General features: G+C 36.3%; 2 protein-coding genes across 4 annotated transcripts in view; both read right to left on the bottom strand.

Moving 5' to 3' along the window:
• The window catches only part of LOC113229383 (protein SON), a 35,593-nt gene extending 19,738 nt beyond the window's left edge, over window positions 1–15,855 (bottom strand). For all 3 annotated transcript variants that reach the window (XM_026462949.1, XM_026462950.1, XM_026462951.1), the window contains exons 1-10: window positions 15,014–15,855; window positions 13,155–13,352; window positions 12,438–12,662; window positions 11,907–12,070; window positions 10,826–11,001; window positions 8,802–8,951; window positions 7,372–7,454; window positions 6,870–6,952; window positions 5,657–5,730; window positions 4,390–4,470 (exon numbers count right to left, since the gene is read on the bottom strand). In XM_026462949.1, coding sequence (XP_026318734.1) covers window positions 4,390–4,470; window positions 5,657–5,730; window positions 6,870–6,952; window positions 7,372–7,454; window positions 8,802–8,951; window positions 10,826–11,001; window positions 11,907–12,070; window positions 12,438–12,662; window positions 13,155–13,352; window positions 15,014–15,855 — 2,076 coding nt within the window. The remainder of the gene's footprint in view (window positions 1–4,389; window positions 4,471–5,656; window positions 5,731–6,869; window positions 6,953–7,371; window positions 7,455–8,801; window positions 8,952–10,825; window positions 11,002–11,906; window positions 12,071–12,437; window positions 12,663–13,154; window positions 13,353–15,013) is intronic.
• A 1,481-nt stretch (window positions 15,856–17,336) lies between these two features.
• Window positions 17,337–26,678, bottom strand: part of LOC113229456 — a 44,642-nt gene continuing 35,300 nt past the window's right edge. The window contains exons 3-5 of the mRNA XM_026463052.1: window positions 26,037–26,153; window positions 20,579–20,808; window positions 17,337–19,841 (exon numbers count right to left, since the gene is read on the bottom strand). Of these exons, the coding sequence (XP_026318837.1) occupies window positions 19,448–19,841; window positions 20,579–20,808; window positions 26,037–26,153 (741 nt within the window). The 3' untranslated portion in view covers window positions 17,337–19,447. The remainder of the gene's footprint in view (window positions 19,842–20,578; window positions 20,809–26,036; window positions 26,154–26,678) is intronic.

The following is a 26,678-nucleotide window of genomic DNA, read 5'->3' as shown; positions in this document are numbered from 1 at the left end:
ATACAACAAGTCACAAAGAATACAAGCGAAATTAAAAACAAAAGGTTCTGCTTATTTCTAATAGAAATTTCTTCCTGCAGACCTAAATACAGGACACTATAACTAAAAGAACGGGCATATGTGCACAACAAAACAAGAAAAAAAAAATATAAAAAATAATATAAAAATATTAAATTGTTATAAATTATATAAATACTTAGATAAATACATATTTTATAATATAATACTTAAGATATGGATGGAATAGTAGATAAATAACGCTCTTTAACTCTCACTTTAAAAATAGCTAACGATTTACTTTCGTGAACAGTAATAATAATAATAATAACGCACACACTCAACATAGCCCCGCACTAGGGAAACCCTGTGTCGCGGGTGCCATGGACACACATAGACAACCACAAATTACACCCAAACTCACGAGAGAAATAAATGTAGGTCATACAAATATTTCTCCCGGCCCGGGAATCGAACCCGGGGACCTCTGCGTGGCAGTCCGGTATGGTAACCGTTCGGCCACGGAGGCAGTTATAATAGGAAGTGCATTCCAAAGTCTGACCGCATGAACAGTGAAGGAGTGAGAATAGAAACCGGAATTGAAGCATGGAAAAGATAACTGGGACCTAACAAGAGAGCGACAGGGTTTATCCTGGGACCTAAGGAAGCTGAAACGCTCTTTCAGGTACCCGGGAGACACAGGGTTATGTAAAATATTGTAAAGAATGGAGACAATATGCAAATTCCTGCGGAGACGGATGGGAAGCCATTTGAGCTGACTGCGGAAATGTGAAATACGGTCATATTTACGAAGCCCAAAGATGAACCTTATACATAGGTTTTGCAGTCGTTCAAGCTTATTTAGCAGTTCTTCAGTAGCATCCAAATAGCAGGAATCAGCATAGTCTAAGAAGGGCAAAATAAGTGTTTGGACTAAACATATTTTGGTTTTTAAAGGTAAATCGTTTTGGAGGCGCTTAAGTGAGTGCAAGGAGAAATGGACTTTACGACTGACTTCATTAATATGTGGAGTCCAAACCAAATTACAATCCAAAAGCAAGCCAAGATTAGTTGCAGTAGAAGCATAAGCAATAGGCGTGGAATTATACGCTATAGGTGGGACAGAATCTAGATGCAATATGCCACGCATATGCCCACTTCCCACAATCATAGCCTGTGACTTTTTGGGATTCACCAACAAACCAAAACACTCAGCCCAATGAGCGATGTTTCGTAAATCAGCATTAACCGCTTCAACGGCTGCAACGACATCAGACGCTTTAAAACTGCGGTATAGCTGCAAATCGTCAGCATAGAGATGAAAGTTTGAAGACAGCACAAAAGTGACAGAATTGATGAAAACAGAGAAAAGGAGAGGGGAAAGAACACCACCCTGAGGAACGCCAGCAACTAAGTCACACCAATCAGAGGAAGCCTCGTCAGAGCGAATACACTGCGAGCGGCCTCTGAGGTAGGAGTCGAACCAAGCTATAACCGAAGGAGAAATATTAAAAGAGCGAAGGGAAGCAAGCAATACGTCAAAGTCCACAGAGTTGAAAGCACTGCTGAAGTCCAGAAGTATAAGCAAAGTGAGAAGACCATTGTCCATTGCGAGGCGAATATCATCTGTTACCTTCAACAGTGCTATGGCCAGAACGAAAACCTGACTGAAACGGGGAAAGCAACTTATTAGAAGAAAGATACAACATTAACTGCTTGTTGACAATGTGTTCGAGGACTTTGGATAGAAATGGGAGAATGGAGATGGGACGGAATTCGGAAAGGCAAGTAGGGTTAGACGTTTTGGGTAAAGGTATAACATGGGCGAGTTTCCAATGAGAAGGGAAAGAACTAGCTTCTAAAGAGAAGTTAAAAACATGAGTGAGAATAGGGACAAGTTCAGGGAGTATGAGGCTAATCATACGGGAACTGAGATCATCATTGCCAACAGCAGTAGAAGAAATAGAAAGAATATGGGTTTTCACCTCACATTTGGTAACAGTCCGGAAGGAGAAAGAGGTACATGCCGGTAAAGTATAGTCAGCCAAAATGCGAAGGGTAGCGCTTTTACGACGCTTATCTAAAGTAACAGGGGGTAGGGAAAAATGTCTATTAAGCGCGTTAAGATCAGGAAGGGACGAATCACCAGAAGCAGTGGAACGACCAATCCCAATGGACTTTAGGAATTTCCAGATCTGAGTGGAATCGCATTTCTCAACGTTATCGTGAATGTGCCGTCTCTTAGCATCTCTACACAAGCGACTACAGCGATTACGCAGGTATTTAAAACGAGCTAGGTTGTCATCTGTAGGAAGCCTCTTCCAGCGTCGTTTCGCCTTATCTCTGAGAGCCATAGCGATCTTAATATCTTGTGATAACCAGGGGGCAGGTGCATGTCTGATTTTAACCCGTTTTAAAGGCGCATGACGATCATAAAGCCTTAATATAATTTCATTGAGCAAAGCTACCTTCCGATCAATAACTACGCAGTCCAACACAGGAGTCCAGTCAATATTACCCGCCTCACTCTTGAGCGACTCCAAATCAATGGCCTTGAAATTTAGGAGAATACGAAATTTCGACTTACACTTAGGAAAACGAATTTTATACGAGAGAAAGACAAGATCATGATAAGAAAATACAGAAGAGAACTGTCCATGGGAAGCACAATGCTCAAGGGACGAGTCTCGTCAAAAATCATATCTAAAAATAAATCATAAGATCAAGAAGAGATGGAATGCAGGTGGGAAAATGATGAGTAGCAGACAAAGGTAAAATATGCAAGTTGACAGAAGAAATTAGAGAAAGTAATTTATGGGCACGAGTGTCATTTTTTAGTAAACACGTGTTAAAGTCACCCATTAAAATAGTATGATCAAAGGAAGGAGAATGGTCGGAGAGTAGACACTCAAGGGACTGAAAGTAGTCGATATTAAGGGAGGGGCTATAAAAAACTGCAAGGAGCACTTTCTTGTGATGCAAGGAAATGTTTAAAAATAGGTGCTCCGCGGAGTTTGAATATAAGTTAGGAGAAGCATCAACAACAACATGTTGAATATCAGCTCGCAGATGTACTGCCACCCCTCCACCATTTTTACCCGTCCGGTCATTCCGAACGAGCTTAAATCCGGGAAGACTGAAATGAGTAGAAGGAAGAGAAGGTTTTAGAAAAGTTTCTGATATAAGAATAGCGTCAACAGGAGAATCTATGAAAGAAGCAAGAAGGTCAGAGTAGTGAGAGGGGACGCTTTGAGCATTGATATGAACAACATTGAAATTTTTGGGGAAATTGCAGAAGGCTGAAGATAACTGATCATGCAGAGTCAAAGCTATGGAATCATTACTGTCATCAGCACTAAGAAAATGGCTTGGAGATGAGGAGCACGAGTAAAAACTATCATTTATCCCTAAAGTAACATCCATATTATTATGAAAACTTTAATCAATAAATAAATTTATTTGGCGTACTGATTATGAATTTTTCTCAGTTTTAAACATCCGGTATCCGGCCGGATATTGTTCCGGTGCCCACCGGATAGTAAAAATAGGCCGGATACAGGATAGTTACCGAATATCCGTTTCTTCTCTAATAGATTTGCGATAAACAATATTTGGAGCAAGAAACCCTCCTTAACATTTAACACCGGCACAAAAAATTGTCTATTTTGAAGGCTAAGGCGAAGTTCATGAAACAAAATAACTTTACTTTAAGAACGATTCCAAGTAAAAAACCTAAGAACTTAGCTGTATTGGAAATAAATATTTAGTATTTTTATAGTTTGTTCCTTATCTATGAAATTGCCATTAGTAATAAAGGTATTAAGTAGTAAAAGAATGTGACAATGTAAAGGCTTCGAACATAAACCAGTACAGTGGTATGTGATTCCCTTTATTTGAAAACCAATATGTTAACAAATATGCGAAATAATGTAGCTGAAAATAATTTACCACGTAAGTTGGAAGCCTGACAAATTAATAACTTTTGGATTTTAAAATCAGCTGGTACTGACTCATGACATTGAAGAAACTAGTTCCGGAATAGTATGCATTCGGGCGAGGTCTAAATTAAGTTGGGGGTGGCACCCCATAAAAAGTACGTAAGTGTTATTTATTTTATTTACATTTAACCGTCATTGTTACTGCTATGAATAGAATCTGATGATGATGAGATATATTTGTACCTACCTACTGCAGCTGCTGACCACAGCTCAGAGAATTCTACTTTAGTCAGTGGCTGTACTTTATAAGCGTCGGCCTTTTCCCAAGTAACATGTTATACTTAGTACTTACCTAGCTTTCACATAAATGTACTTTACCTAATGTGGGGCTTCATTGAACAATAAGTTAATTTGTTATTAAAATATTAGTAAATAAAATGGTTTTTTTACTTACCCCTCGCGTTGAAGAAACTTCAGTCTCTTCCTGTTCTTTACGTATCATGGCAATTTTCTCAGACACGATTGCGGCATAATCCTGTCCACAAATAAATACATACATTTGAGCTTTTATTTTTATTTTAAAGTAGTGACATTTACATGTCGCACAAGGTTCCTAACAAGTGTGGTCTACAATGGGATGATGTGTAATGACGATGAAGAGACGTATAGGAAAAAAAAAATTAGCTGTTGTCATTTATATCACAAAGAAACGTTTTGTTTTGTGTATGATAGTTGCTTGCCAGTAGGTAGATAAAGCATTTATTTAGTGCAGACATAGGGATGTAAGGGTTCCACAAAATTAGTCGACGAGGATTCACACCTTCGACTCTGCCGATCGGTCGTCGCAACGTTTGTTAAATTACGTTCTCCAGATTATTGGGTACGGATTTGGGATCAATACAGGAGTAGCAATATGTTATTTAGTTTTTTATATTTTTTGTGAAAATACTCCACTACTTTTGTTATTATTAATGATACAAAGACCGAACGACACAAAGAAAAATTCCTTGGATCTCGCTGGACTTGAACCAGCGCCTGTTGCCACACCGGAGCCATAATAGCATTGGAGTTTTTTAGGAGTTCGCACGCTGTCTACATCTAGGGCCCATTAGGTGTGAAACACGCAGAGCGCGGATGTGAGTCGGGTGCGGGTCGGGTCGACACCGCGGCGGGTATAATTCCGTGTATTTATATGGACGACAACATATAGAGCGCGAGCGCGGGACGGGCGCACTCGTTTCACGCTTTAGGGCTCATTCAGAGTGTAGGCGTGGGTACGGCGGCGGGTGCGGGCGCGTGGGTCTTGTCATCTCGTCTTTCACAGTGCCGAAGCGGCTACGAGCGCGTATAGCATAGATTTACACGTCGAAAACGCAAACAGGCCCTAGACTAAGCACTGTGAAAGGTACGGGCCAATAGATCTAACCGCGCGGCGCGCGCCCATTTGATTTGTCACTCTGAATAAGGCCTTAGACACTGTCGTATACATCTGTAGATGCAAACGTACGACCGAAATGGTTGTTGGAAGCGTTCCGATGTAAGGCGTAACTTCGTTTCAGAAATATACCCAGACGATTTTTCAAACTAGCTTAAAAGACTCCCTGACGACTATTTTGGTGGAACCGTAATGTACATTGAAAGTACGCATGAGCACAATAGGCATGTCAGCTACTGGCATGTTTATTTTGCCCTATATAGGTACATGTAAACGATATACTAACAATTTTCGGTCCATCAATTCCAGGTGGGTAGGCTTGAGGTCCAGGCGCTGGTAACGCGGGAACCGATGTGAGTTCTGCAAAGAATATTATTACATTTTGACATTTTTCTTCATTTTGATTAATAATTATGCAATATCTGACTGAAAAAGAATAGTTATTTATTTTATTGATGCTTTATAATTACTTTTGCTATTGTGGACGTTGACAGAGAAAGAGAGACAAAGTTACGAGATAGATACAACCAACAACACGTAATTTATATTTGTTTTAACAGCTTATACTTTTTTTATTTTTAGAATTTAAAAAGGGGTAAAATATAGTTAACTAAACAGAGACCTACAAAACTGTATTATGTTATTTATAAATTATTATGTATAAATTTCACAAATGTTTATTTCACTGTTCTTCGGATTGCTCATTGATGCAAACGTGTATATCAAATTGCAAGTGAGCAAGTTTTAATTCGAGCAACCGAGAGTATGGTAATGGCGTGTTGCGAAAGCAAAAGAATTTTATTAATTTTCTACTACTGCTCAAAGCAATAACAAAAACCACGTCAAGAGCACGTCATGTATGCCGGAAGTTCCAGTTTGCAATAAATAATGTTATGGCTAACGAAGCACATACATACATACATAACGAAGATTTTTGTACAAAACAAACAAAGACCAAAAAATATTGTTATCTTTTATTCTATTCTTAAAAAGGAAACTACGCATTTGTATTTTGGCAATTTCCGAGATATTGTCACCTAGTTTTTTCTTTCAAAAATTTATTTTGCTTAACATTAAAATTGAAATAAAAGATAAAAAAGCCACTCATAGCGGGTTGTAGATCTCGTTTCGCTGATATGTTAATAACTCAATTTCGCTAAAAAGTCGATTAAGTTTATTATAAGCACGGCAGTATAGTTTATTGCAGGATATTGGCAAATCTCTTCATCACGATGGCAAGCGACGCGGATAAAAGCAGCAATTTTTGGGCCACAATAATATAGTGAATGTCACCGATACGATTAGAAATAGTGTTTCGATTCAACGAGCTCATCGAGATCGTCTACATCTTCGGCTTGAGTCTGGCGGCTACAGTGCGAGATAGATGTACCCTACGTTACGATGGCTTCTATTCCCATAGCAATCACCCACAAACAATAAAGCTTCGATGAGAAACAAAGTCTTCTCTACGGATTATTACGTTACGTAAATTTACTTACGAGATCCAGTAGTGAAATTCTTCAAATAAGCAGGGTCAGTTGCTGAAGGCACAGGCGGAGCGGGCAAAGCCAGAGGTCCGGGCCTGTTCAATTCAGAATTCATTAATAATATTGCACCTACATACATTGCACAAATAAGCAAATGAATTGGATATCTTTTAGCAATGAAGAAGTTTGAACTGCCTCCAAAGCCGAACGGTTACCATGCTGGTCTGCCACGCAGAGGTCCCGGGTTCGATTCTCGGACCGAGGGAAATATTTGTATGGCGTACATTTATTTCTCTCTTGAGTTTGGGAGTAATTTGTGGTTGTCCATGGGTGTGTCCATGGCACCCGAGATACAGGGTTCCCTAATGCGAGGCTATGAGTGTGTGCATTTAAAAAAAGTATCAAAGTTGCACAGTATATAAAGGATTTAAAAAAATATTATTTAATGTAAAAACACGTTTTAAAGTACTGAGAAAAGGTTATTTTTAACCAAAGGTATTTTTAACCAACTCACTTTGGTTCGGGAGTAGTGGAACCGGAGGTGGGTTCTGTAGTCTTCGGTACTGATGCTGGCTTCGAGTTCAGCTTAGCCACTTGCTGCAGAAAAAATAATCGATTAGTTCAAGAATATAAAGTGTACATTTTCACACTATATGTATATTTTAGAATATGTAGTCGTGTTGGGTGCTGGGCAACTATTTACAAAAAAAAAATACAATAACATTTCGACTGTGAACTGGCAACCGGTACTATCTCAATTTTGACAACTTTACATGATGAAGAAAAAAATTGTTTGCGTCATTTATATAGCATTTGGTTTATTAAATGAAAATAAGTAGTGTATATGTAATAAAAATATTTAATGTGTGTTTATCTGGATGTTATATAAACGACGCAAACAATTTTATATATATAATTTTTTTTTTTTTTTTTTATGAAATACCAGAGCAAAACTTTGAGCTGATGCAGTCCACAACTTACAGTAGTTTGCGACTCAGTATTTTTACGCGTAATGTGATATGTATTTTTTACGTTTGATACTAAAATCGATTTAAGTGCATTATGTGTGATGATCTTTAAACTTTCTTGTAAGTTCATGATATATTTTTTATACCTGTTTTTATTAAATATAAAATTTGAATTATTTCCAAAACAATATATTTTTTTTTATAATTTCAAGTGACGGGACGAACAAGTCGTGCGCCTGATGGTAAGCTACACGCCTGTCCATAACAGTTACAGTACCACTCAAGAGCTTTAAATTGCAAAGATCTGAGGGGCACTGCCACTGCCCCCGTCACCCTGAGACATAAGTTGATAAGTCCCATATGTCTGTAATTTCACCAGCACCCTTACCCTTCAAAACCGGAACACAGTAACGCTGACGTTACTGCTTGGCGGCAGAAATAGGTAAGGTGACAGTACGATCCTGGACGAACTCTTTCACAAGGCAAGGAGCTCTACTGTTACTAAATAATAATAATAATAATAATAATAATAAATCAGGTAATTAATGTGGTTGTGTGAGAACATGAGAAATATAAGAACCAGGACAAAGAAATTGACTCCGAGGCACTAACCAAAACAGCAAGATCAAAAGTAACTTAGTAAATATTGTTTCCCAAATGGTATTATTGACAATAGAACGTGGCATTTCCTTATATTTATGTTAACCACTGGGCCACCGAGGTTGTCATGTTATTTATTTTAACTTTTGTATCATAGGGAATGACTCATCAATTCATCACAAATATGGATCGGCTATTTTCGAAATTATTTTTTTAATAATGTATGAACTTTATAAAGGATGTAGTAAGTACATCGATATAATAGACTGGGAGGAGAGTTTCAAAACTCAAACATATTTTTTTAGAATTAAGGAGTGCCAAGATTCTACAGTATTCATAAGTATGATTCTCTGATCGATGATATAAGAGAAATTACCATGTCATTTTTCTTAGGTGATACAGGTACCCATTCAGAAGCCTTTTCTCTGTGTTGACTACCAGAGGATACCGGGAACTGCAGTCGTAGTTCTTCTTTATTCACTATGGCGAGAGGACCTGTGGTTTTCACGGGCAGAGGAGCGCCACCCTGGAATAAAAATAAGGGATTACTTAATTAGTTTTAATAGCAAAATATTATTTACAATTGACAATTGGATGAAAAGCAATAACGTGTCAACCAACATGATCATGGTTTTGCAAAAATGGCACCTGAATATTATTTCGTGGTTATGGCTAATGGATTTATCCATGTTAAGTCTTTTTACCACTATTATTTGAAGGTTTCAAATCACTTAGTTTATTATGACATTAATATCTAAATATTTTGTGAGTTAATACCAGAGAACAATACAGTAGAAGTGGTTAGTTAGCGTCAGACGCGTGCCAACTATGTCTCGAAAGAGCTATCTGAGTTCAGTCCGCCATTTTCGCTTTGTAAGGTATGGTTGTCATTGTTTCGTGCAAATTCTCTAAAATTCTCGAAAAATCCCTCATTGTGCTGTTTTAGAGTACAAAAATGATGAGCCGCATCAAAAATATTATCTGTAGTGGTATTTCATATCGTCGGAAAGACTTATTTTAATAAATTTTCAACTTTCTGTTTATTTAAATACTTTTTTGTTACGCAATATGGTCGCTTCTTTTTTGGAGAACTAAATTAATAACGCCAATTCGTCATCGTTCTGCAATTAACCGTTAGATGGCAGGACATCGATTGCAATTTCAATATAATATCAAAACGTCGAACTTGTAATAATAGGTATTGAACTTTTAACGATGTTCCGACAGGGTGAAGTTTAAATTATATTAACAATTCAGAATTTTTTATTTCTTCTTAAATTTGAAACTACGACCAATCAACATCAAGATTTTGTTGTGTTTCAAATTAAGAATGTCTGAGTTTTGGTGACATCGGTTCTGATAATAATCGAGGCTTAAGGCACTACCATTGTTTTTGTTCTTCCGTGCTGAACACTAACAATAACTTGCTTATCAGCATCCAACTAATGTTTTACAATAATTATTACTACTACTATTCTAATCAGTATCACCGCTTTTATATTATGGACCAATTTATTAGATCCATGTCTGAGCGCCATTTACTTTATTTCATTCCAAGTGAAGGAATGGACAAGTCGTGCGCCTGTTGGTGAGCGACACGCCTATCCATAACAGTTGCTGTGCCACTCACAGCTTTGGTTCGCAAAGGTCTAGATAAGGAGGCAATACTTCCCTGGAGAAACTCTTTCACAAGGAGCTCTACTGCTACTAATTTGTGGTGTTATAGTATGGTAATTTAAAAAAAAAGATGCCCTAACTTAGTTTAGTCTTTTGGTTATGATTTTTAGTGTATGTATGCACGAAGTATAATATATGCACGAAGAATTTCTTCAATTTGTTTGTGTGTAATGTTCGTTAGACACAGCGAAATTATACATATTTCGTTTTAGTCAACAATTGCCATCTGTTCATTTGTTTATGTAAGTGCTATGCTGAATCATTTTTAAACAGCTTGTAAACTCTTTTCACAGCTTTACTATAACTAAACAATTTTTGTTAGTAATTTTCGTACGAGTAATTCGCTTCCGGTATTTGTTACCTTCTTATACCATTCCCAAACTGTTTCCACTACTCATTCCACAAACAAATTATTTCAAAAATCTATGTGTGTAAATTAAAAAAAATAATTGTATCAATTGCCTACAGTGGTTGATAAAAAGTTCTTTCTTTTGGAATACCACATTAATAAAAAAAAAAACAATAAATATGTAAATATTTTTAGAAAAATATAAAATACTAACGACACAAGTATGGATACTAGTTACTACGAATTTTAGTTGAAAAGTGACAAAAGAGGTATTTAACGCAAAAATTATTCATTATTACGTGGTAAACCTGTGTAACGTCTTTAGTACATTAATATCAAGTGTATAAAAAAGTCAAGGTTATTTAAAAACTTACCCTAATATTCAAAACAATAGGCGGTTTTTCCTTAACCAAGAATGGATGGTGGAATGCAATAGTGTCTTCATTTTCACTCATATTCTCATCGCCGGAGGAGACTGAAGATAATTCTCCTAAAGCTTCCTTCTTTGACAGGTGCTTGCAGAAGTCTGTTAATTCATCTACTGATTTGCCTGGGGAGAGATAGGTTCATTATTAGGTTAGTTGCCTGTGCACTTCATAATTTACATACATATTATACAACTTAATATAAAATAAAAGATTATTTTAATAAGTTGATAGACCGAAATAGATACAAAAGATACAAAAACAATTCATTCACACTTAATTTTTTTTCTAATCTTATTTTTAATAAGTCCTGTAACACTTGGGTGTCAATGTCGGCGTTGATATGTCAATTCCTGTGGATTACTCTACTATATCGTGCCGCCTCGTAGTGAGACAAGACCTCACATATGAGTATAGAGTTTTAGCCCAACATTTAACTCCCCAACCTGCCAAATATCCGTCAATTGAAATTGGATTCTTAGGGTCGTATTCCAGAACTCTACTCAATACTCAAGTCAGGACTTGAGTATTGCAGTGAGCACTGTAAATCATACTCAAGTTTGCTCAAATCCTGACTTGAGCATTGAGTAGAGTTCTAGAATACGACCCTTAGAGTCGCATAATGGCCTTAAATGTTATAACGCTTATTACTAACTCTTAACTTAGGGAGGTGTAATCTTTATTGGGCGACTTACATATAAGTTAATAAAAACGGTGTCCCTTGAAATCGATTAGTGATTACATTGAATGGTTGCTTTTAATAAACTCTTGGAACGCGTGCAATACTTCAACTAAAGTAAACATGCCAGGAAAAACTTTCAAAGACTTGTACGAAGCAAGGAATCCAAAAAGTGGTCATCTTCATCAAAACAACTATATGGTAGGGTAAATAATAATTATCTATTGCTTATTTGGAAAGAGACTGCTCCAAGAAGAATGAACAAGAAAATCTGTTTAACTATTTTTCAACTATTCTTTTGGGATATCACACCAAGATACTACAAGGTTTGCAAGCAACTTAGCAACTTACCACCGGATTGTATAGCAGCCATGACTTGGTTCCTAGTATGTGGTGGCAACACGGCTGCTCCGGCTGGCACTGCCCCGTTCTTCAGCATGTTTATTGCGTTCCTTCTTGCTACTTCTAGAAGTCGTTTCTTTTCACTATCTGCTAGTTTTACGCCTTGTGGCGATCTATAAGACAGATTAATTCTTAACGTGGTGTAGGTGGGAGTTATGAATTATGTAAAAGATTGTGAAGAATTATATTTGACAGGGTTCCTAGGCCTTTACCTGCGGTAAGTCAATCATTGTAAACGGGTAATTTTCAGGTCAATTTCCTCTAGCTAGTTTTGGTGGCAATTTTTATTATTTCAGTATTTGAGTGTATTATCATGAAATATTAAAAGATATTTCAGGATATAGTCTAGGATATTTAAATAATAAAAAATGCCATCAAAATTTGATGGATTTTTTAACATAGCAATTATTGTACCATCTGCAGTTAGCTAATAGTAATAACAAGACAGTATCTTGAACCAGACGGTCGAAAAACACTTACCTAGATCTCCTACTTCTATGCCTAGGTGAATAATGTCTTGAGTGCCTACTTCTAGATGCTGATCGTCTCCTAGATCTTGATCTGCGTCGCGACCGAGACGACGACCGCCTTCGCGACCGTGATGATGATCTGTGTCGTGACCGGCTTCGTTTTTTTGATTTTGATATTGACCGATGATGTTTTGAAGGAGAACGAGATCTTGACCTTTTGGATTTGCTTGAAGATCTGATAGAAGAAATTTCATTACACTGAAATATCAATTCTAAAACCTAATTGCAGTAAAATGATTTTAATTTTAAGTATGAAATGATAACTAATTACCATGAATTGAAGAAATAGTTGTTGTTCTTCATTCTAAAGTTACAATTCAATACACTACCACAGTAACCCAGTCAAAATAATATTAATATTGCGCCACACAACCACACAAATTACATGGATTCATTTCATACTAGGGATTTCCCTGTACTATACTAGCACCATAGAAAGTGAATACAATCTGGGGCACTACCTAGAACTAACTCCAAACCAGAAGCAATTTAAAAAAGTTAATTTCCCAAATTGGTTTCCCAGATCGAAAATCGAACTCGGGACCTACTCATCCAGCGCCCACAAAGCAAACCATATGGCTACCAAGGTTGCCGGATCAGTCAAGCAGAGGTAGAATATTTGTTAGGAAGTGACTCATATTATGTTTACCTTCATAATTTTATTTACCTTTTGTGAGATTTACTGCTTTCACTCTTTGAAGATTTGCTTTCTTTTTCTGAATGTTTACTTTCTTTTTCTGAATGTTTGCTATCTTTCTCTGAATGTTTGCTATCTTTTTCTGAATGTTTGCTTTCTTTTTCTGAATGTTTGCTTTCCTTTTCTGAATTCTTGCTTTTCTTTATGTGATTCCTTTCTTCCTCAATTCTGAAAATTTGCAATTGTTAGTAAACTCATATTTTTAGTGCAAAAATGTCACTTATTTTATGAATTTATTTATATACATGGGGTGCACTATAAGTTTCCGGAACAAATAAGAAAAAAAAATGCTATAAATGGACAGAAATGAATTTATTGTTTCTCAAAATATTCTCCATTAGCGTTAATGCAGTTTTTGATAAGAATGAACCAATTTTGAAAACATTTATGCCACTCCTCTGTGACAATCTCTGAAATATATTTTTCATACTCTTCGACAGCCTCTTCAGGTGATGAAAATCGTGGACCGCGTAACTGGTTCTTAAGTTTTGGAAATAAATAGTTATACGATAACCTGTTATTCCACTGTTTTGTAGATTTGCATACAACTTGACAGTGATAGCGAATTAATATTGTTCACATTTCATTATAAATTTTTCATAACTTTTGATCTTCTCGCGTAATATTTAAGTAATTTTTGTTTTAAGGTCATTTTTGTAACTTTTGAGGAAATTCAATATATTTATTACTGTAAATCCTAAATAGTTACTTGGTACTTGGTGTAACGGGCTAGTGTCCGCAACTCGACGTCAAGGCGCCTAATTTGCGTGAAATCTTAAATAGTTAATCAAACACATACATTGCTCTGATCCCAAAGCGAGTAGCTAAAGCACTTGTGTTATGGAAATTGGAAACAACGATGGTACCACAAACACCCAAACCTGAGACAATATAGAAAAGTTAGTTTTCTACACTGACCCAGCCGGAGATCGAACCTGGGACCTCAGAGATAGCGACACCATGAAAACCGGTGTGCCACTCGACCATGGAGGCCGTCAAAAGACAAAAATGTAAATGAAATTTGAAAGAACATTAAATTGATTGATCAACATTATTCCAATTACAAAAAGCACAAAATCGTAGTTTCAAATAATTTCATGTTGTGTACTGAAAAATTATAATTGTAAGATCTGCAAATTGTGGCATCGTCGAATCATTTGAGTAGTGCAATTTTTGTCTGACAGCTATTCGCTACTCCATATTTAGTACTTTGCAGTAGTTTAGATAATTGTTCGCTAATGAGTGTGAATAATGCATTATATTAATAAACATCAATTCAGTGTTAGCTAAAAGGTAGGCGGCACAACCAACATACTGTAATGCAAGTGCATCACGAGATGATGTGAATGTGTGTGTACGCGGCGTTACCTTACTTGTCTTATTATACTATGGAGTTTGTGACATACCAGGGTACATTAAGTATGGTGCAAAATAATGTTTTGGATTCTTTGTAACATGCATTTGAAAATTACATGTACCAAAACTTTTGTTCTAAATACATAATCATAATAAAGTAATTGCTAAGTACATATCAAAAACATAGAACAAAATATAATAAAATAATTTCTGAGGTATGATCCACTGAATGTGTATTACTTCTGACATTTAAGTACAGCTACACATTGATGGACCATGTCCCGTTGTACTGGTTATATTAAAACAAAAGTGTATAGCATGATGTGGTATCTACTGTATACTGCATATTCTGAATTCTATTTATTCGCCATACATGAAGGTACTTCTATTGAAGACTTAAAAGATTCACCAAACAATAATTGCAATATTTTTATTTTCATGCAGATCAAAATAACACTTGTCTTTTTACTTACATCTTAATTTCTTCCTTAGCCTGCTGCTTTAAAATACCACTAGGGTCTGAGGTTTTTGGGAACTGCGATTTGGATAGTCCACCTTTTCCAGAGTTGCTAGATGAGTCTGTGTATTCTCCTTCTTCATACATCTTAGCCTTCTTTTTAGCTTCTTCTTCCACTTTCTTTACAGTTTCCTCATAAACAGAACTGAATTTTAAGTTTTTTATTTGAATTTTGCCCTTGTTTGTTTCAGCTTCAGCAGCATCCTCTTTCTTACTGTCCAGTTTTAATCGCAAGTCGTCAAAATTAGGCATCTCTGTAGGTGTAGTCGGCGTAAGAATCTCATCTGACTCCAAGGGCGGAGACCAACCAATTTCGCCATACTTAATAGATAGACGCCTTTTTTTCTCCGGGGCAGGAACGGGTTCTGACTTAACCTTTTCCACCTTGACTTTGATGTTTTCCGATTTAACTTTTTCATGTTTAACAATATCAGGGTCCGGTTTAACCTTCACAGGTGTCCGGGCTGGCGTATAGGAGTGTGATCTAGACCTATCTTTATGTTTTTTAGACTTACTTTTCTTTCGTTTTTTCCGCTTATGTGAATAATCACTATCGTCAGAATCACTACTGCTGCTGCTTCGGGCGCGTTTTTTCTTCTCCTTTTTGTGCTTCTTCTTACTCTTCTTTGATTTTTTCGCTGGAGTTTCCTCTATCTTGGGAGGATCAGCGTTGAAAGCACTGAAAATCTCCGAAAGAATTTCACTCGAGGATTTGGTCTTATCATCCTTCCTTTTACGCTCTGGAGTAGTTTTCTCCCTTTTAATCAAATGCTCAATTTTATCTATAAGGCTCGTCATTTTGCTAAAAAATGAGAAACTTGAAAAATCGCGATACTCACATGGAAAATACCAAGAATATTACAAACAATTAACCACCATATTGTTTTTTGTGTGTTGACGTTTCGACAACCCAACGTGCCGTATAATAGTAGTGTTGCCAAAATAGTCGAAGTAAAAACCGGTAAATTGACTGAAGGCGCCTAGCATCCTGGTATGGATCGTATTAGCGTGTGTCATACAATTTTAGTATGCTGCCGTTTCGTTTTTACTCGCTTATGCGTGCTTTCACAGTTTGTTATTTAATTAATAAAATGCTATTTCCATCGTTCCCATCACGACGTAACTAGTAAATACCCTGTACGTCAATAGCACATACAGCATAGCATACTTAAAAGGTATCTCATTAGTTTGTGTTGTGCATCCAGGTGTACGCTTTAAAAATATAATGTAATAATAATACCGCACACACTCAACGTAGCACTAAGGAAACCCTGTGTTGCGGGTGCCCTGGACACACACATAGACAACCACAAATTATACCCAAACTCACGAGATAAATTTTAGGCCATGCAAATATTTCTCCCGACCCGGGAATCGAACCTGGGACCTCTGCGTGGCAGTCCAGCATGGTAACCGTTCGGTTACGGAGGCATTTTTATTCGCCTGTACGAATACTTCGGTAGCTATGTACAGAGGGACTGAATAAAATAAACACCGATATATTTTTAACCTATTTTATAGATTTATAAAACGTTTAGCTAGTTTAGCAAATACCATAATTTTAGTAATACCTGTGATTACATATACTTTGTTAGTAACTCTTTTTTGTAATTATGATTACAACACATGCTTGCAGTACCTACGGTAGTGTTGCAGGGACGCCGTCTGCCTGGATCATAATGTCTCTTAGTAGTTCGTTTGGCTAGATCTAGCTGGAGTACCGACTTACGAAGGCTATAGGCAGTAGGGATGAACGATGGATGCGACAAGTTGAGGATCAGCCTTTTTTTAATATGAAAAGTCGTGCACCTGGTGATAAGCGAGCCGCCTGTTTATAGCAATTGCAGTGCCACTCAGAGCTTTAATTCGCAAAGAACTGAGGGGTACTGCCTGTGCATTCGTCACCCTGAGACATACGATGACAAGTCCCATGTGCCTGTAATTTCACTAGCAGTACTAGCACCCTTACCGTTCACCAAAACCGGAACGCAGTCATGCTTACATTCTTGGCGGCAGAAATAGGCAAGGTGGCTGTACCTATTTCTATTTATTCTTTTATTTCTAGTTCATCTAGGCAAATGCCTAAACGAACTTTTTCACAAGGAGCTCTAACGCTACTAAAATGTCCAGCAGATGATTGCAAGGAATGATGACGAAGGGTAAATTCCTACCAAGTAATATTTTACTGTATTTTCTGAAATAAAGGAAATCGGTACTACGTTATGCGAGCCTGTAAATTAAATGTATTAAATAATACAACCAAGCTTCGTATATCATTTTAATTCTTTTGTCAAACCTTTGCAAGGTAGGTTAGTGATAAACAATACAGAATGGACACTACAATCTTTGTTTTGCGGGAGTCACAAAATATACCGCTTTACAATTTTTCTGCTGGTTCGTAAGGACGGAAACGGTGTCCTTTTAATTTTATTAAAGTTTAAGATAAGGATAGGTGGATAGTGTTCAGAAAAAATGTTCTTACAATTAATAATTTCAATAAATTCTTGAACTACTTACTCGACATGTACCTACTTTTTAGTAGGGAAGCTTTTAGCATGATTGCATGTAATGACGGTGGGTTTCGAATCAACATCTATTGGTCTTGTCTTTCCTAAAATTATCTGTTGGTTTTTATTAAATATTTGTACCAATGACAATATTTCAATAGCTGCAAATTCGAAATCGAATAGGGTGACCCAATAGTTTATAGAATATTAAATTGTCCACTATCCTAAATTCTGATGGATACCAAATTGTTAGATTTAAGACAAGCACAAAGTTCTTCAAACAAAATGAAATACACAAGAACAATCATAGGTAATTTGGCAATAATTTATACAAAGTAAAATTTTGACAAATGTTCGTGGAAGCTCTTGTATTGAGCAAAATTTATAATTAATCAATCTCAACAATGTTTACGATGTCTTCTTTTACAATAAAACAAAAAAAGTCTACACTAGCCCTGTGCTCTTAAAAAATCATACTTAACATTCTGAAAATTATAATCACAGTTTGTGTAAGTTGGTTACAGAACTTGTGTCTAGAAAAATAAAAAAAGAATAATATTTATATATATTACTTAGACAAGAATTAATAGTATCACACATTGTTATAGATCCAATAATAGCGTAGTTAGTAAATTAACACCTCTAACCTTTTTATCGGGTACAATATTAATAGCAAACTTTTCCAATACAATACGTACAATATTACTTGTAAAATACATTCCCGTAATAAAATACCTACCTATCTACTTTTTTCGTATCAAATTTTAAATGATTTTCACATTATATCCCAACAATGTTAATTGTTTTAAATCTGTTTTGGATGCTTGTGATAAATAAAAATTTGTTTTAGCACCTACCTAACTATCGGACAAGATATTTTTCTACTAAATAGGAAATGAAAGTATAGTAAGGCTTGTTTTTAAGATCATATCACTCCGACTGCTTTAAAAATAGGTACTTTACGCATGTTTTTGTTGTACTTATAGTGCTTTGAAACACAAATTATACATAAGTAATTCTACTTAATTTTCGTTCATATTTTCACATGTTTCAAATATTACTCCATTCATCATCATAACTTGTTATTAATAATAATGGTGCTAGTTAATTTGACGGTTGTGCAAATTTTGGGGAATGTCGGCAACCTTTCTTTCTCATGTTTGCATTAACAGGTAAATTAAGTACCTATGCTAATGTTTTATCACACATCGAGATCATAACGGGTCCCAAAATTTTATAAACCATGAGACAGAACAGTCCCCGCTCGGTCAACGAGTGGTTATGAAGCGTTCGCCTAAATGAAATTGGGGCTCTACATCAAGTAACACTCGAGTTGAAAGAACCTGTCACTTGAAGGTACCTTATTCGCCTCGCTATAAATCTTCGCATTTTGATTAGCGAAGAAATCAAGAATTAAGAAATTACTAACACTAGCAAGTGTTTCTCGATAAGACATCCCCAAGAATCGTTGAGATCAGTAACTAGGCTAGCGCCAAAACACGCCGCAAACGGCTAAAGCTCTCGAATCTCCTTACAAAGCTTAGATAGAGGCGGCAACTAGCAAACATTTTTTTAGAAACTCTTGGACATATTTCAAGGACCATACACTCGTCAAGAAAGCATTCGTTGTCATCGTTTAAAGATTTGAAATTACTAGGAATTTGAAAAAGCTAATAGCAAAGAGGCCAGAACCATGAGTATTGCGTCAAACTCAGAGCTAGAGTTATTCGATTCGACGAGATAAGGCAGACCGAGAGCACCAGCCGCTCTAATCTTAAAGCTATTACTACTAAAGTTTCTAAGCGATCAAAGATCGCAAGCTAAATAGATTTTTTCAAAAGTCTTAAAAAAATAAAATCTGCTAGTGATCAACTCTTACGCTTTTAGCGGGGGCGCAAAACGGCACGCACCGTTCGAAAACGTTTCTCGAAGCCGAGTTTCGTGTATAGGGAACGGGACGCATCGTTTTCCGGACGAATCACGACAAAGGGTTTGTAGCCTCGCTGGGCGACTTCCTTGGTGAGTTTGCGGGCGAGATAGATGCCGTAGCCTTTCCTGCGGAACTCGGGGCGCGTTTGCATGGAGAACATAGCGCCGTAGTAGGACTGGACCATCCAGGCAGCGAGTTGGCCCTCCACAAATATACCGTATGCAGGCAGCTCAGCTACAAGCTTCTCGAAGACTTCGCGGCATTCGATGTCGCTCGCGGGGTACAAGTCGTGCACCGCTTTCATGTGTTCTGGCTGCAAACGAACTAACTCCACGTCCGGTGGCAGTCTGGAAATAAAATTGCTATTAATGAAATGACTATTAACGTCTTTTTTCCGTTTAGAGACAATGAGATTATTGCAGGTCACAGGCACAACGTAGTAACTAGGAAAAGTGTTTGCTTTGGATCAGGTTATTTTATTGTAACGCCTGTCCATTCGCTATTGCTTTGTAGAATAGGAAAAATCGCTTGCCTTGCGCAAATGTATTGTTTCTTGAAAACCATACCATTTTGCTTTATATATGTAGTTATTAAGGAAATTTTATATATGTATACCTGTGAAATTAGCAAAGTTAAGTTAGGAAAATTAACATTGCGAAAATTATATGTTGTGTTTAGTGTGCATTGATTTTAAAGTCACAATATCCCATTGCAGGTTAGACTGGGCCAAAATAACAATTACAATATTTAATTTGATTTGGTAATCGACTACATAGATATACTTCGCTAAGGATACTTCAAGTTTTAAGGATAACTTATTTTTGAGTGTATATTCATTATAATTATTATTAATACAAAGAGCAAACACAAAGAAAAAATCCTTTGATCTGACAGAATTCGTACTCATGCCAATCTAGGGCAACGAAAGGTTGCCTTAGATTGGCAACGAAGGAATTTTCCTTTGTATTCGATCTTTGTATTAATAATTACAACAAACTAGTGGAGTAGGTACTTTCCCAAAAAATAAATGAATATAATGGTAATATTAAATAAAATGTATGTATATTTCATGTCGAAAACCTACTCATCCGAGTCCGTCGTAGGAGGGTTCTCGCACACGTAAACGTCACCAGTGATTTTGTCATGTGCTTCATAGCGCTTTTCGAAGCGATTGACAATTGCCTCATGGGTAAAGTTCAGGTACAAAGGCTGTGTCAAGTCTAGGAGAACGTCCTCTGAGGTCAGCAGGTCAATTAGTTCCGCGCGCTCGGAAGGACAGAACGCCGTCACACTTTCGTAGGGGAGTTTGTTTGGCTGGAAAAACGACAAAAAAGTATTAATTTGAGTCATGAATTGACGTGTTTAACAATTAAATGAGATTCAGAAACAATAATAGGTTGTTTATGGCATAGTTTTAAAATACGGTCCGTAGAGAGATTTTAATGTGTATTCATGTTAAACGCAGATTTTGTTCGAGGTTAAGTCAATTATCTACCTGGGAGTGTACACGATAACAACTTTTTAATTATTAATAGCAAGACTTCAGGTTCACTTTTTAATCTACTTCATCATGAAATAAACTTTCAATGTTTTGTCCGCAATGAAAAATGTATTAACACTAGTGACGGAGAAAATTACAACTGAAATGCCGTGGAAGATAAAAAAGGAAAAAAGGTCTAACGTTTGCAAAGGTAACACTCGAATGGAGTGACAGGCTCTTAGTGGGAAACGACACGACACAGCATAAAGCTTGGAATGTCTTTTCCGAGCGCTAGTCTGTTTTTTACGTGCAGGTTTCGCGTCTATTAGATAATATATTACTATCATAGTTGCACTGTACTTTTGGATAATCCCTTTATACACACTTCTTAATGTTGCATAATTATAATTATGAAAACCAGTAGAGGTTTGTTATTTCTAGACGTACCAGAGCTTCGACATTATTTAAATTTTTCCGAAAATGAGTCGATGTATGTGTATAAACAAGTTACATCGTTAAATGTATATATTTCTATCGAGTTCTTAGGTTTTCGCGATTGTTACACATAAGAAATGAAACTATTTTTCCGGATTTAAATCGCGTATATTTGTTTTTTCAAACAAACCGACGTTTCGGGCCCTTTACAGGTCCCATGTATATATTTTATTTGTGAGTAGTGACACCAGTATATTAGGAGCGCAGTAGTATTTACTAAAATCGGAAAACTGTTTGAGTAATCTGTTAACGGTTAACGGTGTTGGTTACTGATTAAGTCACTATTTGTTATTTATAGCTATGCACGATTTGTAATGTGTAACTGTTTATTGACCCCAATAAATTAAAAAAATAATAAGAAAATAGTATTTGTAATTTAGTATAATGAGAGAGAGTCCGTGTGCTCGCTTCGGGGATTAAGCAGAGAGTGACGACGGAACGAAACAAAGTGAGAATGACGAGGCAAAAGAATTAAAGAACGATTCAAAATTTGAAAATAAGTTGCCAGGAACTAGAGCAAAGGTGATTAAAAGGAGGGATGACGATGGAGGATGTCGCATCGTCATAAACCGATTTTAAAAGTTTGTAGAATTACATTTATTTGCCAAGTTTTATTGGTGGTTCTACAGGTGGAATAATTTCTTCAAATTTGAATGGAACCACTATTAAGATACCCTCTTTCCAACAAAAAATAATAATTTAAATCGGTTCCCAAATGTCTAAGTAATCACGTAACATACAAAAAATACAGTCGAATTTTAAACCTTCTTTTTTGAAGTCGGTAAATTAAAATGAACAACTATTGTTCAACGACACACAAATGTTTTTTGTATATATAAATATATTTCAGTAATAGAATGACAATAAGACAAGTGTGCATCAGCTGTTCTGTACGTTCTACAGAAGTGCTTTGTTTTACGTAACGTAAAAGCTCTCGCTTAATTAAAAGTTTTGATACCGGGGTACCGAGCTACGCAATTGTTTTTATTACAAGATAGACTTGGCTTAAGAAGATTAGCAAAACATCGCACGATGCAACGTGACGCGGCGGTAGAGGAATTATTAGTTTCTACGACCTCCTAGGTGTGATGTGGGGTGATCATAATTGGACGCTCTAATTTTTGGATAATTTTGTGGATTTGATCCTTTTTGCTTAACTACGTTCATTTGTAACTAAGAACCGTATATATATTAGACATATTCTGATGTTAACAATTATCTGTCCGAGGTTTAAATGAATATCTAGAAATAATATCTATTACTGTAAATATCGAGTTCTTAGGTTTTCGCGATTGTTACACATAGGTAATGAAACTATTTTTCCAGGATTATAATCGCGTATATTTTATTTTTTTCAATCTAACCAACGTTTCGGGGCCTTTACAGGTCCCATGATTACGGTTGACTTAGGTGGTACAGTCATGGCGATGACCTATCGCATTGTAGAGTAGTAAAGTAGTAGTAGAGTAGTAAAGTATTGCATTATAGAGTTCACCTATTATCTTGCGCTTTAAAGAAAAAATTACAACCTAATTATTATTCAGAACGTAATTAAGGTACTGTTGAATTTACATATCAGTATCTATACATCTTCGGCCGCTGGCTATAACCCTAAGTCTGTTCTACAGATTTAAATACAAATTCTTAGAGGATGTAAAAATTCAAATTACTTTCGTTTTATCTACGGTTTTTCGATGTAGACTCTAAGCGATGCAGTACCTACCGATGCCGCAGCTAATCGTTTACCTTTACTCAAACGCGCGATTGTATCGTTACATATATTCGTCGTGGTATTTATAGGCGATTGCATTGATGCAATCGTGCTTTTGTATCGATGCAGTCGCGCGTTTCCATCGATGCAATCGATGCGTCGCTACTAAAAGCCGCCGTGTTCAACCACTCTAAACAACAAATTCTAATTTTGAATTAGAACGTTATCACCATTCTCTTTCCAACCTGAATACTTGTTATAATCAGTGGTGTGACCGTACTAAAGACATTATCGGTACACTGCCGCTTACCTACATTACGCCATGTGAAAACCACGATCCCCAGACAGCCACAGATAAACAAATTCCTCTAGTATGGCGATAAGGACGTTTCTGAGAAAGAGTACTAAATAAATAAACAGCTCTTACATGACTCGGATGAGCTGTATCAAACATTCCGCTAAGATAATTTATTTCTTCGGTAAAAGTCTTATGAAAGTTTAATTATATTTACAGGAAAACCGAATATTGGTAATGTGCACGATTAGATATTTACAGTACCATGATTTGTACTCGTGTTGTGTTGTAAAAAAATTGAGTCCGAGAGACTGCATTTTCAGACTTGACTTAATTTTACACGGTTCGGTGGCCCAAATCACTCTCGAGTCTGAGTCGAGTAGAGCTCATTGGAGCACGGACTCGAGTCTAAAAAGAACTCGAGTCGTAACCCTAACTCGAGGTTTGTTTGAAACTTGACTCGACACGAGTCGTGAAGAGCGACTCTAAAAAGTCTCAAGTGCGACAAGCAGGGTTCAAATTTATTGAACAGCTACTATTGCCCACGAATTAAAAAAAACATGAACGCGAATGGGCGCATTCTCATCATTTCATAACGTTTTTATTTATCGTTGGACGACTGTCGCGTCTAGCCTGTTCCCATATCACGACTATCTGTCGTGACTGCGTCGTGGACGTTTACTTTATCGTAGAAAGGCTGTCGTATCTAGCTGTTCCCACTACATCGTGATGACAATTTATCGGTTCACGGCAACCTTGTCGTTTGCACGACAGAATTGTTTGAAGCTGCGAATCAGTCATCACAGTTTTGTCATCACAGTAATGTTGTCAACAATACATACATGTTACTATAATAAAGTATACTATACTACTATACATGTTATTATACTACATTATATTCAGTTTAGGCTGAAAACGGAGACAATGTACTAGCGTATAATGTAACGTCTGTAGCAGAAATAGTCATGTCAAATGTTTTGGAATGATAACTCCACGGCAATTTCGCAATAATAGGTTATATATACGGGCTGTCTGTGCCATGTGCGACTTCGTGTCGCGTCGTGAAAGTACCATAAATATTGTAGATGGGCTATTTTGCTTCATTACATTATTTTATATTTATAAGTAAGTAACACAGCATTCAATCTTTTTTTTTTAATTCCTCGCCTCATCTAGGAATCCAACCGAACAAATGAAAAAAAATCCTGCATTTTTATGATGCTGATCGAAAGGGTGGATTGTAAAGATTAATTCCTTTTAAGTACTTAAATAATCCCAGTACAGAGTACTAAAAAACCGACCTCAAAAGTACGTGGAATTACATCTATTTGCCAAGTTTCATTGACATCGGTTACCGGAAAGTGAGCGAAACCAGATTCATCCCCTAGTTTGCCACACGTAGAGGTGGAATATTTTCTTCAAATTTAAATGGGACCACTACCGAGGCACCCTCTTTCAAAAAAAAAAGATCATCAAAATCGGTACATAAAGTGTTATCGCGTAACATACATACAAAAAAAAACATACAGTCAGTTAATTAGGGAGCTCGGTGAACTTAGCAGGTATCACGTAGTCATTTCGTTCATTCGTTCATTCATTTTATTTTCTTTATTTTTATTCTGTAACTTTTGTACTAAAGTAGAGTAGATTGTTTGTAAGTGTACTAACAAAATGAACTGTAAATTGTCTGCAATAAATGATTTTTATTTTTATTTATTTAGTTTAAGTTCAATAAAATTATTTACTTACTTTTAAAAATAAAGTAATGGCATGGCGCAAAATATCCTATCTACAATATTTAACGGTGTCTCCAACGCGGAGGTGTTTTCATCCACCATAAAAAAAATTAAAGAAATTGTTTTTTTTACCAAAGTCGTTACGGTTACCGTGTGTCTCTAAAACGCGTTATAGGTTAAAGTTCTTTCCCTCCGTGTCGCATAGCTGTGGGACTTCCTGTATATTTTACACAACAACTAAATAACGTTAGAAACCTTACTATGGCCGATCATAATCAACCAAACAGTTTCAACAAAGTTATCATTTAGGTACTTGACGTGTGACTGTGGTGAGATTTGGGTCAAATATTTGTAATAATAATAGTTATTTGCATTGAAACCTGAGCGAAGGAAGGACGCTAACATTCAAAAATAGAATCCTGTGCGTTGCGAGAGTTTCAAGACATGAGACGCAAAACAACTTTGCTGCCGAGCGAAACACACAACGTTTCTCCTCCCTATAGCGAGGAAAATGGTAGATGAAAGAAAATAAAAAAACAGTTTTAGTAAACAAAATTAGTTATCGTTGTCAATTTAATGTCTTCAATAATAAGATACAATATATCAATGGATTTATATTACAGAAATAATGTACAACAAATTGCGTAGTTGAACGTGTCGCTAAGCTTTTTTTCATCGAAAGAAAAATTTAGGTGCACCACAATCCATCATCAAGTCCGAGTTTAAAAAACCTTTTCCACGCTAGCGTGGAAAAAATGCTTTAGCGCACAATTTTTTAATGAGAAAGAAAGCCTTACCGAGCTAATGAGGTCAAAAATATCTTACCGTACTAGTACAGCCAGGAAAGTGCACGCAAATCGGATCCTCCGGCCAATTTTTCGCTACATAAAAATGGAAGTCCCACACCTTGTTGTTTAGATATGTTTGAATCGTCTGATGAAACTTGAAACAAAGAAAATGTAACAAATTGTTAATTGAAAGAGCACAACTTGCAGATCAATAGAAAAAAAACAATTGAAAACGAGAATAAATTGATTATTTCGAATTACTATATTTATCAGAACTTGGAATTCCGTTATTTATTTACAGCTAATACGTAACTATCTCAAGATCTAAACTTTCTCATTTGCATTGATTATTTCAAAATAAATTGTTTAGGACTCGGAATTCCGTTGTTTAAATCAAATAGACATTACGGCAAAAGATAAAATTATCGTTAGCTCAACTTTTTATATATATATATTATAGTGTAACCGACAAAATCATAACGTAAGCGACCCCACTTGTTATTGCAACCGATATAATATACATCACAATTTCGTCGTTTACTGTAAACAAAGTGGCAAAGAAACGTGTTGCATATTTTAAATCGCAAGTGAACGCCTGAAGACTCAAAAATCTTTAGATAGAGATAGTAAAAATATTATAAGCGCCAAAAAAGGCTTAACGTCCATTGTTTTAAAAAAA

The sequence above is a fragment of the Hyposmocoma kahamanoa genome, unplaced genomic scaffold (genome assembly GCF_003589595.1).
Source record: "Hyposmocoma kahamanoa isolate Upper Pololo Valley unplaced genomic scaffold, ASM358959v1 62, whole genome shotgun sequence".
Taxonomy (NCBI): domain Eukaryota; kingdom Metazoa; phylum Arthropoda; class Insecta; order Lepidoptera; family Cosmopterigidae; genus Hyposmocoma; species Hyposmocoma kahamanoa.
Note: the sequence above shows the minus strand (reverse complement) of the source record. Positions and strands in the feature narration are given on the sequence as shown.